The sequence below is a fragment of the Schistocerca serialis genome, chromosome 3 (assembly GCF_023864345.2).
Source record: "Schistocerca serialis cubense isolate TAMUIC-IGC-003099 chromosome 3, iqSchSeri2.2, whole genome shotgun sequence".
Taxonomy (NCBI): Eukaryota; Metazoa; Arthropoda; class Insecta; order Orthoptera; family Acrididae; genus Schistocerca; species Schistocerca serialis.
The window spans coordinates 253,803,250-253,819,901 of NC_064640.1; the positions used below are offsets into that span (position 1 = coordinate 253,803,250).

The window sequence follows — 16,652 nt, forward strand, 5'->3', positions numbered from 1 at the left end:
ATCTCCAGTAACAAAAGTGTTTACCTGTGAACCATTCTACTACTATGTTTCACCTGGAACATTCTTGAGAAGGCAGCCTAAGTGGAGGAAGAAATTATATTGTTCATGTAACAATATGAGGTATTTGTGCTATGCTATGTACAAGTAAAATTTCCTGTTCCCACAAAATATTGAACCAAATTTCACTCACTTCACCAAAAGTGCTCCATTTACAAACCACCTATTCAATTAATCAAAAGTGGAACTTTAAACTCACTAAATTTATGTGAAATTCAGTTGAATGAATGAAAGGAAAGAAGTCACATTAGGTGTAGCACAATTTATTATTGAACACTGCTTCAACTCTTACAAAGTTGTCACATAAATTCTGCAAATCTCTCTCTCTCTCTCTCTCTCTCTCTCTCTCTCACACACACACACACACACACACACACACACACACACACACAGCGTGTCCTAGTAAGTTTGCTTTGTGCACTGTGGAAATGTTTAAACATGTTTAAATATAAAAGAAACTGTAGCCTCCATTACTATACACACCCTCTGAACATATGGCACAGGTATTGATCCAGTCTGGCCACTGCTGTTACAAGCTGTCCACCACTGATCCTCATCCTTGGAGACCACTGTCAATATATCACCTTTCTTGAATGGTAGGTCATCAGCATCCTGCTCAAAAAAAAGAAGATTCTTTGAGGCCGTGTAAACATCTAAAATATGGGCTGATGCAATGACTTGTACCAAAAATAAATTAACAAGTTAAAAAATGAATATATTTTTGGTAAGGTAGTTGTTTCAAGAAGCTGTAAACTGTATCTCATAGTTGCAGGTCTTACTTTCCCTGACTAACTGGCTGCTGTTTGCAGCTATCACGATAATGACAAAGTATTTTAACTCTGTACAGTGACAAACAATTTGTGTTCTATCCATATTAAGGCGGTATTTCCTGACTTGCACATATCACAATGTATGCGGGCATTCACAGTTTTGTCTTTGAAGACAAACAGAGTGAATTATAAACGTGTTGAAGTGCTATGGAGGTTTGTCATACATATGGTTTCCATCTTCAGTACTGTGGCATTTTTTGCCAAGAATGATAATCAGCATATCAAATTCATTATGAAATAGTGATTGAATAAAACATTGACATCAAATGACACTGCAATAAACTGATAATATTGGCGTCATTGTGGCCACAAAGATCTAAATTTTGCATCATTAAGTTAAACGCTACCTATACGGGAGTAAGCAACCATCTTCAGGCAAATGGTATCAATGCAGCTGCCAACAGGCTTATTTAATCAAGCAACAGAGAGCCTGACATTAATGCTGGAGCAGTGCATATTTTTCCATGACAAATGGCAAATGACTGAAGTGTCTATCAATGTGTTCTTCATTTGATGCCACACATTCTAGGGGTGAACCAAGACGTCTGTGAGTATAAGGTCGAATATGTGTTAGAACAATGAAAACAAATTGTTCAGCCATTGTCAGTATGGTGAACAAATACTACAATGTCTCAGTAACTATTTATTACAAACAAATTAAAATACAATACAATATATAGCATAGATGCATTAATTCTTCTTACAAAAAGCTTCATTTCAAAATAGGCACAAAATGTTTCTAAACTAACAGTAGTAATGACATAATACATGAAATCTTGGTGAAGATACACAAACACACTGTTAAACATGTAAATAACAATAATAAACTGATGATACTACCTTATGCATTCAGTGCATTCACCACCATCAGACTGTTGTTAGTTTCATGTTCCATGATGCATCATTTGTACGATTAATTGTAATCATATTGAACAAGTCATTTTACACTTAAATTACATATTCATATGTAAATATAGATAGATGCTGAACATTTACAAGTTTCTGATACAGATGTGAGTTAATATTTCCTACACACTGTCTTTTACCTGTTACAAAAAACGGAAATTCTTTTATGGAAAGAGGCAATTCTCAAGGGGACATGTTTTCAGTTAATTTTCAAATTTTACTTTGCCGTCTGTCGGACATCACTGGGTAGGTGATCAAAAATGTTGTGGCAGTACTGTGCATCTGTCTTCATACTACGACAACCTTACTGTGGAGTAATGACTCATTTTTCCTTCTGGTATTGTAATTATGTAAGTCATTGTTCCTTTTGAACTGAAACGGAGTATTAACAAAAAACTTCATCAGGGAATAAATATACTGTAAAGCAGTAGTCAGAATGCACAACTCCTTAAACAGATGTCTATAAGATGATTATGGTTAAGCATCACATATTATTCTTACACAATATTTTTAAGCAATGAATATTTTTTTCTTGAAGACGAATTACCCCAGAACATTATTCCCCATGTATTACTGAATGTAAATGCACAACATATGTCAACTTAACTGACTTGTTTCTTCCCAAGACTTGCAATTACTAAATGTGTAAATGTGGCTGAACTAAAGTTGTCTTGGGAGTTCCAAATTGTGTTTTTCCCAGTTTAAATTCTCATCAATATGGACAGATAAAATTTTTGAAGTTTCCACCATAGTTATTACTTCACCATGTGTTACACTTATCAATGGCATACTACTTTTGGATGTGCAGACCTGAATAGGTTGCATTTTTTTAAAAATTGAGAGAGAGAGAGAGAGAGAGAAATAGCATAAAACCACTCATTAGTACTTGTAATGACATTATTTACCATCTTTCCTGTTGCTGTATGTATGTTTGTATTTATTACAATACTAGTGTCATCCACATAAAGAACTAATTCTACTTGTTGTATATTAGACAGAAGATTGTTTACATACATGGGAAACAAAAGCGGACATAAGATTGAGCCTCTGAGATCCCCAAACATCATCTCTCTCCAATCAGAAGAATCTCCCCTGCTTATACTGGTTGAATAGGTAAAGTACAACTTTCTGCATTCTTTGGTTGGATGTGACATTATACATTGGTTGGTTATCACTTCCATAAAACCTAAGTTGATTTAAATTCACATGGTCAAATGCCTAAGTAGGTCTTAGAAAATACCAATAGGTGTTTCTTTCATGTAATGCTTGCAAAATTTGATGAGTGAACATTTGAATGGCATTCTTCATAATTTTCTTAATTTTAGAAGGAGAAGTGACAGTTGCTTTTTCAGCATATTGATCTGACTTTTCTCTCTAACTGTTTGTTCCTACATTTCCTACTACATTTAAAAAATGATTATTAAACATATCTGCTTCCTGTGACAGATCACTTCTAGCTCTTCCATTTAAATCAATAGTGATGTTATCTTGTTCTGTGCTCTGTTCTATCTATAGTTTTACTACAGTCCATATAGACTTAAGTCTGTTGTTGGAATTATTCATTTCAGAACTTAATGTGTATTTTCCTGGAATTTTTAATACATTTTCTTAGTAATTTCGAAAATTTTGCAGGATCTTTACTTGTTCTTTACAACACTTCTTCCAGCACACATTCGGCGGTGCAACAGATGGCACATCTGACTACAAATAAAGAGGTCAAATGTTTGAATCCAAGTTTCACTTATATTCAAAAGTTTTACATCAAATACGAAAATAACTATAGCAAGTACTGATTGCAGCAGTTGTTTCGATTGGGGATGTATTATATATAGCTTCCCATTAGTCTTCATCTGAGAAATGGACAACAGAGGATAAATGCATTTACTTTGCAAACAAACACTTCACTTTTTTGGAAAGCATTGCTAGTAGTAAAGATATCACCATACGCCCACAGTAAAACGAGATGTAGGAAAACGAGGTTATACGCAGAGATATAAAGTGTATACAACATGCAGGTGACACAAACGAAAGGGCTGTGATGTTTGAGAGTGTACATTAATGTCAGCATCTGAGGCAACTTCATCTTTATGTAAGATGATGAAACTGCAAAAGTTTAAACAATAAGGATCTTGGATGGATAGTACAAAGATAAAAACATTGTTTCTGATAAAGTAAAAATGTATGGTCACCTTAACTATAAAATATCTGTTTGAACGGTACATGTGTGAACAGCAATTGCAATTGTAAGCATATATAAACAGCAAAGAAAACATAGTAATATTGTTTCTGATCTGTGTGGTGAAGTTTTTTAATTGTGATTTGGTTTTCATATGAGAGAACTGTTGAGTCATTTTACAAATAATTTAAAATGTTTCTTTGGGTTAGATTCGAACCAGTAATCTGTGGACATCATCTTATAAAATTCGACAGTGTACTGCTCTAACAATTGAGATACCGAAAAATGGAGGTATAATTGGGTAAAATGACAATTTTCACTGTGAGTTTAATTTTGTCGAATGACACTATCCTTCATTGTAACAGTAGAAGAGCAGATCTTGGAGATAAGTTAATGTTAACTTCTAAGTTAGCGAACTTGGGCATCGACGTGGTGGCAATTTGTCGGTACTGTGCAACCACATTTTATGCATCATCTCATTCTGTGGAACACCGAAAAACAACTTTTTCAGGAGTTTTTATAGATGTATTTGTACAGTATGAAACTACACACCATTTGTAACCCATTTTCCAAAATGTAAATTCCAAAACAAATCATCACTGTGAATTAGCATTATGACAGTATGAGCAGCAAGCTAGCCAGTGATGTCACAGTCATCACACGACTCGAATAGAGTGTTTTGTGAACTTTCGAGTTATTCAAATTTTGTTTCCATTTTTATAAAAGAATACTGAAATTCAAGAGGAAAAAGAGCATGTTAGGAGTATAAAACGACATAATTAATCGTTTAAGACAATTTTCACAAAATGGTCAAATACCCTATTCCCTTTTCCTTCCACAAGATACTTTAATCTCTCTAGTGATTCATAGTTTTTATGTGATTGTTTAATGTCCTTTTTGATTGGCTTATGCAGAAATCTATTTTCAAACAATGATACAAATTTTTCATGGAATGGATCAAATTTTACAGCAGCATTTGATTGCTTACAAATTTCATCTCAGGTCATCTCTTACATTATTCTTAAAAATCTTCCTGGAGTTGTTTATTATTCTAACTGATTTCCACTGAGAGGTATCAACTGTGCAGCACAAATCACAGAGAGCATTTGCTACTGAGTAAACACTTATTTTCTTGCTTTGAGATACTTCAAAGAAAACATCATCTATTAAGGTTCTACTGTCTTTAGCCACCTGCGCTGGAAAGTTAATTACTGAGCTCAAATTACAGAATGCAAGTAAAGTTTCCAGATCATTTTTTCTATCAAAATCTTTTATAAGATCCACTTTGATGCTCTGTAGTGTAACTGGATTACATTTCTGGACATGGGTACCTATTCAAACTACTATGTATTCACTCTCCTCTAGAAGTCCTAGAAGTTTGTAACATTGATTTGCGAACACCCTGTATGCAGTTACAATTAAATGTGAACTATTTTTCAGTATTACTTCAAAAGTACACACTTCAGTGTGCTGATCACTAAAGAATTTACTGGTTTTGACATTTCTGAACTTGTGTTCTGTCTTAATATAGATAACAACTCCTCCTTTTCCAATGGTAGTTCTAAATGAGTAAGATCTTAAGAGTGTAATCTTTTGTATTTAACTTATCCTATCCTGTGGTTACATGGTGTTCAGATAGGCACAGGATGTCAACTTTCCAGAGCTGTCTACAACAGATAAGAAGCTCTTCTCTCTTATTACTCAGTCCAATCATATTCTTGTAAAATAAGCTAACCTTAATTTTCTGTGCATTTTAAGCATTCTTCTGTTATTTAACTTTTTTCACAACAGAGTGCCTGTTTCCTGATTGTAAACTTAAGAAGGTAACCTTCTAACAACAGTAAAACCAAGGATCTTCTTGTACGTGATGGCGACTACAGGTAAGCACTTCAGGTATACGATATAACATAAAAAGCTAGTAGTTTCTTGCTGAACTGCAGTAAGTGTTAACTCATTCACAATAAAACGTATTTTTAATCATTACTTATCATGAGTGTTATTTGATATTACACAGTGTTTACTACTGGCAGAATACAGCCTGCTATTTGTGATGCAATTTTACAAAACTTGGGGGTCACAAAGTGTTCAACTGCCCAGATGAAGGAGATAACTGTACTTTTCACTAGCAACACAGGCACAGCTACAGATGGGGACCAATGCTGTCAACTCATTTTTGAACATTAAAAACATTTGACGATTAAAATAACAAAATAATAATATCCTTTCTTTATGATCATTCACAACTTTATTCGTTCCCATGTATCTGGTTTGGTACTTCATTTGTGGTTAGTTTTTTGTTTACTTTTGCTAATAGTGACATCTACCTTACACCTGAATTATTGTTTGTATATGGTAATTTGCACATGTACCCACTATCTGGTAGACCCTAACCCTTCCTTCTGATAAATTTCACACCACATTTAGACCAGTTGCATCTGTGTTCTATGCATGGTGAATATTCAAATTATATTGTATTCATTGTGGATTTACCTAAGGCAAGCTAAATCACTCAATGTTTTTCCTTCAAATTGGTGTTCAGCAATAGGCTGTTACTTTCACTGTGTGGTTTTATTTAACTACTTGGTTCTTTATGCTTATGTAGTACAGATTCTCATGATGTTGATTTTAGTCAACAAGTGCTGCAGATTTCATTAGCTGATCTCCTTGTGGTGCTCTGCATTGTAGAAATGTATCTTGTGCTGACCACTTGAACATCTTTTTCATCGTTCCAGTACAAGGAAATCCTGATTCTTTTGTCCCAGAGGAGTTGCCCACCTTTCTTTGTAAGGCTTAAATCTTTTGATATTTCTTTCCTGTTCTTTGTAAATGTCCTTACAGGACCAGTTTTTGTTTCAGCTGAATCTTCAGCAAACTCAGCTTTCATGTAGGAATAGTTGGCATATATAGTGTATCATTCACTCAATACTTTTCAGGCCACAATCATCCCAGTACTTTAAGCATTTCTATCTTTTCCATAATATAGCTCAAAATTCTAAATGTATTCAGTTCCATATTCAGCTAAGATGTATAACCACAGCATCATACTTGTTTGATCTATTAAGCATCTATACCCTGAAGTCAATTTCCCTACAGAAGTGAGAAACTACTGCATCAACTCTTATAACCTACAACAGACAAGAAATGAGTCTAAATTTGTTTACTGATGAGTAGAGGCATAATTTCATGATGTAAATGAAAGGTCTATCTTTATGAAGTACATCAAACAGTAGTTCACCACGGACTTTTGTATTTTAATTTACATGACACACGAGAAAACATTTAAATTTTTTGGTTCTTTACAAAAGCACTACAATAATTCACATTTCCTAGGTTACTATTACAGTTATAAAAAGATATATAGGAGGGTACTGCTAGCTGTGAAAAAATTATGCAATGATAAAATCATTTATAACACAGGAAAGACAAGCAACATAGTATAGGATGTCATGAAATTCAAAATTGCAGAGAAGTATAACAACACATAAATCAAAGATGGAGGTTGAATAATAGCAACTAATTTCTCTGGTATTTCAGAGAGGTCACAACAAAATCTTCCTAAATCGTGTGTAGTAGCCACAACGATTTACACAGTGAGCACAGTGTTGCTGTTTTCCATAACAGAGCTTGAAATCAGGAAGATAATACAGAAATTAAAAAAATGGGAAGTCAGGAGACATAGATGAGGTTCCAGTCTTTGTTCTGAAGGTACACACACACACAGCATACAAAACCCATTAAGAAACATAATAAATGAGTCCTATGGTTCAGAGATTTTTCAACAATACCTAAAGTATGAAAGAGTTGTGCCCTCACTAAAGAAAGGTAATGCACATAGTTTTGAAAACCACAAGCCAGTTTCACTACTGTCAGCACTCACAAAAATAATTACTCATTCATTAAAGGCAGACTAATGAGTTAGAATAAATAAAATATTTTTAATGAAGCATGGTTTGGCCCGCGAAGTGGGAGAAGTACAATATCAGCCATTACATAGTTCACAAAAGTAGTACTTGAATCTCTTGACGAGGATGACTGTGTTACAAACATATTCTTAGACTTGTCAAAGACTTTTGACACAGTTGACCATACTAAACAAGCTTGAAGTACTAGGTGTAGGAGCAATAGCGAACGATTGGTTCCAGTCGAACCTGGAACACAGGATGGAAACTGCAGAGAGAGTTCATGTCTCCCAATGATAAATTTTAAGTAAAACAATTTTCAGACAAGAAATATATAAACATAGGTGATCCCTCAGGGTTTTGTATTGGGTACAATGCTATTCCCAATACAGGGTATTTAAAAAAGAATATACACATTACAAAGTATTATGTTATCAAAACTATCTATTGATCCACCACGGTTCAGTTATTGGAGGAACGAACACACTGTCTAGTTCAAATTCATCGCTGCTAGATGTCTACAATGGAAGAAAATTTAATTTTTTTAAGGTGGCTGCAATAAAAACTGATACCCAACTTGAGAAATTCTGTTATTGTGCTCTACAATCTGAATTATCACAACGAACTTAATGAAACACCGTCAACAAGTTTATCACGAAAGGTGAGACACAATAATGGCTTAATTTTCACAGTAATTTGTTAGACCAGGAAACCATAAAAACTGGATTCCATTTCTTATTATAAAACAAGACTACCAACACATTCAACATAAAGAATTTTCTGGCATGTCATTGGCAACCTGTTTCCTGTCAATACAAAGACTGCACTTTAGCAACTCAACCATTTCTGACAGTAGTTGGCGAAAAATCTGCCTCCACAGTTGCGGACAAATGGTCAGCGATTTGTACACACATGAAGATACCTAAAAGAAATATACGGGGCATGACGTATTAGCAGACAAAATAGAACTGGTTGTCAGTCTTCATCTAAAAGCAAAACTATCTTCCAGTATTCACAACTTATTCTTGTAGACAGAAAAAAGCATAGTATGCAGCCACAAAAATAATTGACTGTTTCCCATGCGAATAAAGGTGCTCGCAGTCAACTTCAGTTTTTGAAACAGGCTGAAATCATTTCTGCATTCACTCCACACATGAAGTTCCGAATATATAGTATGTACGTCATTGAGTTACGTTTATAGAATTTTTGTTGGCGAATAAAAAAATCAGTCATGTAAATGACCAGCATGTAGCCATTTTTTTTACAAAGAAAATGTATCTTATTAGTAAACCCAATAACATGGTCCACATCGTAGCAAGTTATCACGAATGTGAATCATGTTTTATGTTTCACATGCTGTGACATGGTCACAAATTGGACAGTGTCCCGAATATAGAATAAATTTCCTTTACTTCACTTCTATTGTCACTTTTTTTTTTTTTAATAAAAAAATGTCCTAATATACTGGAGCCATAGTACCATCATCAAATGCTAAACACAGCATGCTGATTTTGTGTTTAGCATTTGACGATTCCACTATGGCTCCAGTATATTACGACATGTTTTTATAAAACAGATCTGAAGATGGTCATTATAGACTGAAACCAGTAGCCTGATAACAAAAAAATTTGTGACTATAGACGTGAAGTAAAGGATATTTATGTTTTATGTTGTCCACATCACAGCATGGGACACACTGGGATTCTGAGACTTATTTTTCTAAGACTAGCATGTGTGTGCACACTTGAGTTGTTGAACATTTTCTCAACTGCATAACACCTGCTTATGACACAACTCCCATCATTACCACTATCCCATCCACTGTTCAATTATCTGTGTCAAAGCCACATAACATGCTCAATACCAATGATCTTGTTAAGTTACAAGACAACAAAGTAACAAGCAACACTGAAACTGTTAAAAGCAGGAAAAATACTCTGGAACCAATAATTAAAGTTTATATTTTTCAGCACTGGGACTTTCGAAACCTTAGTACCGTCTTCAGGTGATGGATACGCTGAAGACTAAAAATCTAAGATTGTCACAAGAAGATGAAGCTAATACTTGAACTCAGATAGTCACAAATAAATATAAAGTTTGGTGAATGGTATTATATCTTTTATTTCTTTCTTTTCTTGCTTTTGCAATTTAATGTACACTTATGCACACATCCATCAACAATTTTAAAAGAGTGGGCCAACAAGCGATAAAATTCGGTACTCACATTACCAGCAAAATCATATTTTGCAATAACTTTCTCAACCCGCCGAGGAGCTGGCCTTATAAGAGGCGTAGTATCAAGATAATGTAACTTGTAGAATGCCAGGCATGCTGGCAAGTCCGGAAATATCTGATCTCCAATGCGGTATCTTGTCTGGTCCCCTTGTTGAAGCCTATTTATAATATAATGACTCACTTTGCTATCTTCCCTGTAACACATCAAACAATAATACAATAAAGAAATGCTTACTCTTGGGGCACAAACTACATGTTATAAAACATTAAAATTTGAGGACATTATGATTCGTCACCTGCATTTCAAGTTTTCTGGAAGCTCATAAACTGTGAACTATTTTCCTCATGGAATATTTGCATGCAATTGTATTAACATGGGGAAAGAGGGAGAGGGGGAGAGATGGGGGGGGGGGGGGGGGAGAGAGAGAGAGAGAGAGAGAGAGAGAGAGAGAGAGAGAGAGAGAGAAAGTGGGGAGGTGGGGGGGGGGGAGGAGGACATCCATAGTAGTATAAAAGCAAGCAAGAATTATTCATTTAGATCTCAATATCATAGTCACCATCCACATGTATACTCTAAGAGCCACCTTACAGTTTGTGGTGGAGCGTACTTCTAGTGCCACTATCTTTTTTCACCCGTTCCTGTTCCATTCACAAACGGTACGTAGGAAGAATGACCGTCAGTAAAGCTGTATATGAGCTCCAATTTCTCTGACTGACGCCTAATAAACTCTAATTGCACAATCTGCATAAAGCAGAAGCTGACTATATTTTCTGTATCCTTTTTTGACAGAAAGAGTCCAAAGTGGTAGTTTCGCCTCACTAAAGGAGTTGTAGTGACCAAGAAAAGTATAATTACCCTTAGGTTTTCACACTGAACACTAATAAGTTTGATACTGACCTCTTCAAAACTGACATGGAGCTAAACCTTCACTTCTGGTTAGACAACATATACAGAACAGTGCAGCATAATCTCAGTGCAACACTGCTCTAAGTGTTACTGCCAAATAATATATTTGAGTGTAACATAAATTTTATGTAGTATTGTAAGTCGTAAAAATTTGGAGCATATGGCTGAATATCTCCAAGGGCACTAACAGGTTTTAGATTCCACATTTCTTATGTACATAATTTTATCATCTCTACTTGTCACCAAGCCATTATGAGTGACTTCACACAAACATTTTTTAGCTTCCATATTTCACAAACTTTCCTATTTTGCACAGATATATTACTGATAAAGGAGACATAAAGAGAATATTCACAATAAAACATCAGTCTACAAGAAGTGCATGTTAGGCCTTCATGGAGGTCAGTTCAATGAACATTCACAATGTGTGTTTATGGAAAACATCATTTGAACTTTTAACTGCCTAAGAGATTTAATTTTAAACCAAGGCAGAATTATAAAAGCAGTTCATTTTTTCTTTAAAAATTATTTTAAAAATACGTGACTAAGTATTACTGGAAACAAAGCCCAAATTTGCAATAACAAAGTCAGTCTGAGATGACACTCTAAGTAAGTGGACAACCACGATCCTATATAGAGGAACTGTGACTGTATTTCAGCAGCTTGCTGTTTGGTAACTATATGTGGAAGTTTTAGTATCTCGACATCATCACAGATGATGAACTCTATACACAAGTGAGTGTAAGATTTTGTTTCTAAAGCTATACTTGAGTTGGGATCAGAAGATCCTTATCAGCTGCAGTGGGTGGAGTGAGGCAGCTTTGCATGCCTATCTCATACAATCAAGCAACACGGGTTTTTCAATGTCTCTATGGCACTGTCTCAGTCTTGTCGTAGCTATATAGACTACTATTGTTTCTGCATGCAGCCATTAACACTATGCAGCTTAAAGCTGGCAAGAGCACTCCTAGCTGCCAGGGGTCATCTTACACCGACTCCGTTGTAGTGTGCACAATGCTATGTTGATCTAACTTCCAGGTATCAAAAGTGTAAACTTCTGCCTGGTAACATTAGTTGCAATGTCACAAGGTCCTACACTGTACAATATGTGCTGTCTAAGGTTTAAACTGTGGAGGGGTGAGTGATTAGCGTTTCAAGGTGAAGTACTATGTAATTGTCTACGAGTAATGTAAATACTACAGAAACACGAACAACTCACTTTTAAAATATCACTAACAGCATACAACTTTTCTGGATTTTCTACATGCCTAGGCAGTCATCTTTTTACAAAGCTGTTATGTTGCTGTCAAATACTGAAGATTAGGCTGGCAGACTGAATAACTAATCTAAAGTGACACCACATAGCAACAGTTTTATTGTACAATTTGAGAGGTTGAAAGGACAAATCTTGAGCTGTCAAGAAGAGTTAATTTGGTTATAGACAGAAGTAGGGGCAGGGGTGAACACTGTAGAGGAAGGCCAATGCTTGAAGACAGCAAGCAGTTTCAGATGTATGTAGGTTGCAGTAGCTACACAGAGATGAGGATACTTGTACAGGATAAACTAGCACTGAGAGCTGCATCAAATCAATCACAGGATTGAAGAAAACAACATTGGTATGTGTAAGACTACACACCTAAAAGTTTGGTATTCATTTCGAGGTAAGTTCTACAACTTTTGTTCATTATCATTACTTTCACCTCTTTCAAAGCTTTTAAATGTTAAGTTGCATGTCATACTGTATATGCTCTTGTAACTGACTCAGACAAATCAGTTCAGAGGTTGGTGGAAGGCAAGGGCACACTTGCAATAGAACTATGGCTGGCGAAATGTTTCAATCAACCTCCAGATTGTTGACAATTTTACTTTTATGTTCGAGGCGAATTTCTACTCCTCCAAGTTGTTTCTGATCATAAGTTGACAATTTGTCTCTTAATTCAACATCATTAGAATGCTGATCTGATATACGAACATAACAGTTATAAAATTATGCTGGATCATGCTTATGGAATTCACTTTTTCAAGAATTTTAATGCATGTTTATCAGTTTTGAATTACTATTGGAAATATAAACAGGAAATGAATCAGTTAGCATTTCATAAGCTGAAGAACAGTTCTTGATCATTTTATTTCGATTATATGAGAATGTCTACTACAAGGTGGAGCTATTCACTGAATAAATTTTAGCAGTCCTAAGTAAGATATCTTTTTCCGTTCAAATTCAAAAATTGTGTATTCTTGAAGGTATTTGCTTCCCTCTTAGTAATCACATCTTTTGCACATTTATGTAACTAGCAACTGAGCGTTTGCTGTATCTCATTCCTTACATTATGTTCAATACAAGAAATAGCATAACAGGGCTACATAACCCGAAATCTTTGTTGTAATGGCAGATTGATTTCACCCCCCCCCCCCCCCCCCAACCTGCAGCTACTTAATACTGGAACTTCATACAACCCCAGATTCACAACTGCCAGTAGTAATAGATGCCACACCTTTTACTTTTATATGTACAGCCTTGAAGCTTTCAGTGAGATGAATGTTTTATAAAAGGATTTACTACATTCTTTGCAGTAGAGGGGCCTAGATTTTGTATGTTACTTGTTGCCAATAATCTATCAACCAGCAGCATAACCTCTGTGTCAATGTCTTCTAATAAGCTTCTACACGGTCAAATGCAGTTGAGGTTGCTGTCATAAATCACGATGTTATTTCTTATTCTTGGCTACCTCTCTGATAATTTCCTGTCCCAGTTTTCTGCACACCAATAAAGTGTACAGTATATTAACGGGATTTATGCTATATTCAGTTCAATGGCACAAATCAAGACATTTACTCAAAGTGCAAAAATGAATTCTCTAGAATAATAAGATCCATGTGATTTAGAAATGACAGATTTTTAAATCTAGAACAAAACTTAACAAGGTTCAATTTTCCAGGTAAAAATGTGCAAGGAAGTGCTTAGTAAATACAATAGGTAATTAAATTGTATAAAAATACTAAAATTGTTAAACCTGACTTGATCTATACTCTTGAAAGTTCTATTACACACTGGGATCTATAAAGAATGACTTATGAATGAATGAATGAATGAATGAAATGAATGTCACTTGGGTCATTCCATGCCAAATCATCCAGCCAAAACTAGATATAAAACCCAAGGTTTTTGCAAATGTTCCAAAATTTATATGTGAAATGTATGCATAAAGATATGAAAATATCCACAGTTTTATCCAATTCAATCGAGTAGTTTCTGAGTTATCATTGTTTAAAATTGTAGGCCAACTGTATTCCCGAAGGTGATTAAGACGCAACTGAAGTGTGCATGCTTTTACAGAATTTGAAGCAAAATCGTTCGTTTTGAAGCTAGAACCCTGAAATTTTCACTGTTCTGTTCTAAATTAAACACTTAAACTCACAGAGCTACAAAATTCTGATTTATAATGTTCGATCATATTGAAAAACCGTACTGAAACTCAAAATATTGTTAATTTCAAAATAGTGATGTACGCATAGAAAATTATGAATAGATAAAATCTCTCTCCAAATCACCCAATACAACCATTTATTTTTGAAAACAGCATAAAATTACCTTTCAAATGGTTCAAAAAAATTGGTGGGGTTCTAAGTTGTAAAAATTTTATCTTATATTGAAGTCAAAACAAGTTTTATCTATTCAAAACATACAGAACGGCTGTTTTAAGATTCAAAATGGTTATAGTAGAGGTTATGTAGAAGTAAAAAGTTTTAAAACTATTTGGAAGACCAGCTACTTAAAACCGTAATTTATTAGTACATTTTTGTTGCATATTTTTAAACTGGGACAAAGATTTTACTGTACTTGTAATATTATTTCTCTCTTTTGTTTTATTTAGCTGAAGTTAAAGTCAAGAAACATACAACATTTTTGGAGTCATGAGAAGTGCATTGAAGTTCAGATAAGGCAGTACTACAATGCAAGTATGGACATGAAAAATTCACCAGTCAGCAGTCTGCCTGCTGTCTTCCGTCAAGACATGAAATTCAAGTCGGGACATGAAACCCTGCCTCCCCCCACAGCCTGTCTGTACTGCAAGTGCATTTGGCTCTGTCCAAGTTAATTGCCTAGTATTTTGTGCTTAGTGACACTTTAAATAATTGTTATATAAACACAGTTACAATTTTATTTTTAAAATTATTGTTTTGTTTGTGTGTGTTTCTTACCACGGAGATAAGAGCAAGTTCAAGTAAAGATGAAACTAATTTTAAGTGTTCAGTAGGTTCATTATTAAATTTTTCATGTGAAAATACTTCATTGAAAAAAAGCAAAGACATTTATTTAATCTTGGGAAAGTTGTCTAAAGAAGAAGTAGAAATTTTAGTTTGGTGTACTAATAAGAAGTACAGCGAAACAGATGATATTTGTTCCCATCATTTGTGTTATTTTTTAAAGTATTTTGAAAAGAACCAAAAATCCTGTTGTGATACATTTAAGAAACATTCTGCACCTTTAACAAAGAGGAAAGATTTGAGGATAATTACTCTGGAAAAAGCAAAATATGTTAAGGAAAGTAAGAACATTATGTCTGTGTCAGGAAAGCTGTTGTACAGTGCATGTAGAAAACTGCTGAATGAGGCAACAGCTACTTTAGATCACGAAGATATTGCTCTACTTGAAAGTGATGAAGCAAATGAGAGTGAATTAACCAATGCAAAAAGAGTAGTGGAAAGAGAAAAGTTGGCTGAAACTGTTTTAGGGTTTGATGTGACACAACTTAAACTTCAGTCATTATCTACCCAATCAAAGAAACAATATGCTAAAAAAAAAGTTTAAAAAGGCAAAAGACAAGGTTAAAAAAAGTTGTCATTTGTTTTGAAAGTACAAGAATCTAATGATTCAAGTGAATCTGACAGTACAACTCACGGTAATGAATTGAAAACAAAATCTGAGGATCTTGATCATTTAGTGGATGCTATAAAGGAAAAACTCAAGACAAACTTAACCAAACGGGAAAAAATACAGATATTAACAATCACTCCAAAGTCTTGGTCTAGCAGAAAAGAAGCAGGAAAATATAATGTATCAGAATATTTAGTGCGAAAAGCCAGAATGCTTGCAAATGAGAAAGGTATTTTGGCTTTGACAGAACCCAAACATGGGAGAACCCTTTACTAAGAAACAACAGACACTTTCCAACTGTTTTATGAAGATGATGAATTTTCTTACATGTTGCCAGGTGCTAAAGACAAAGTTAGTAAAAGAAATACTTACAAGCAGAAAAGAATTCATTTATGCAACTTAGAGGAACTATTTACTGCATTTAATGAAAAACATCTAAATATTAAAATTGGATTTTCCAAATTGGATTTTCCAAATTTTGCTCCTTAAGCCTGAAATGGTGTGCACTTGTGGTTCACCTGGAACTGACAGTGTGTGTGTTTGCTTGTACCACCAAAATGTTGAGCTTCTAGCAAATGCTCTGGATCAGCATGATAAAGAATCAACACACACTATGATGGACAAATTGTGATAGACAAAACAGGGACTGTATGTTAAGATGTTGCGATGTGTGCCCAAAAACAAGTGAATCACTGCAGCTACATCTGAGAGAAATACTTTCAGACTTTGATGAAGATGATGACATTAAATTTTCACAGTGGGT

At 34.7% G+C, this 16,652-nt stretch overlaps 1 protein-coding gene across 3 annotated transcripts in view; it reads right to left on the reverse strand.

Moving 5' to 3' along the window:
• Positions 1-16,652, reverse strand: part of LOC126470009 (adapter molecule Crk) — a 34,046-nt gene that overhangs the window by 11,685 nt on the left and 5,709 nt on the right. For all 3 annotated transcript variants that reach the window (XM_050097487.1, XM_050097486.1, XM_050097485.1), the window contains 2 exons: positions 10,093-10,297; positions 541-669 (listed from right to left, as the gene is read on the reverse strand). In XM_050097487.1, coding sequence (XP_049953444.1) covers positions 541-669; positions 10,093-10,297 — 334 coding nt within the window. The remainder of the gene's footprint in view (positions 1-540; positions 670-10,092; positions 10,298-16,652) is intronic.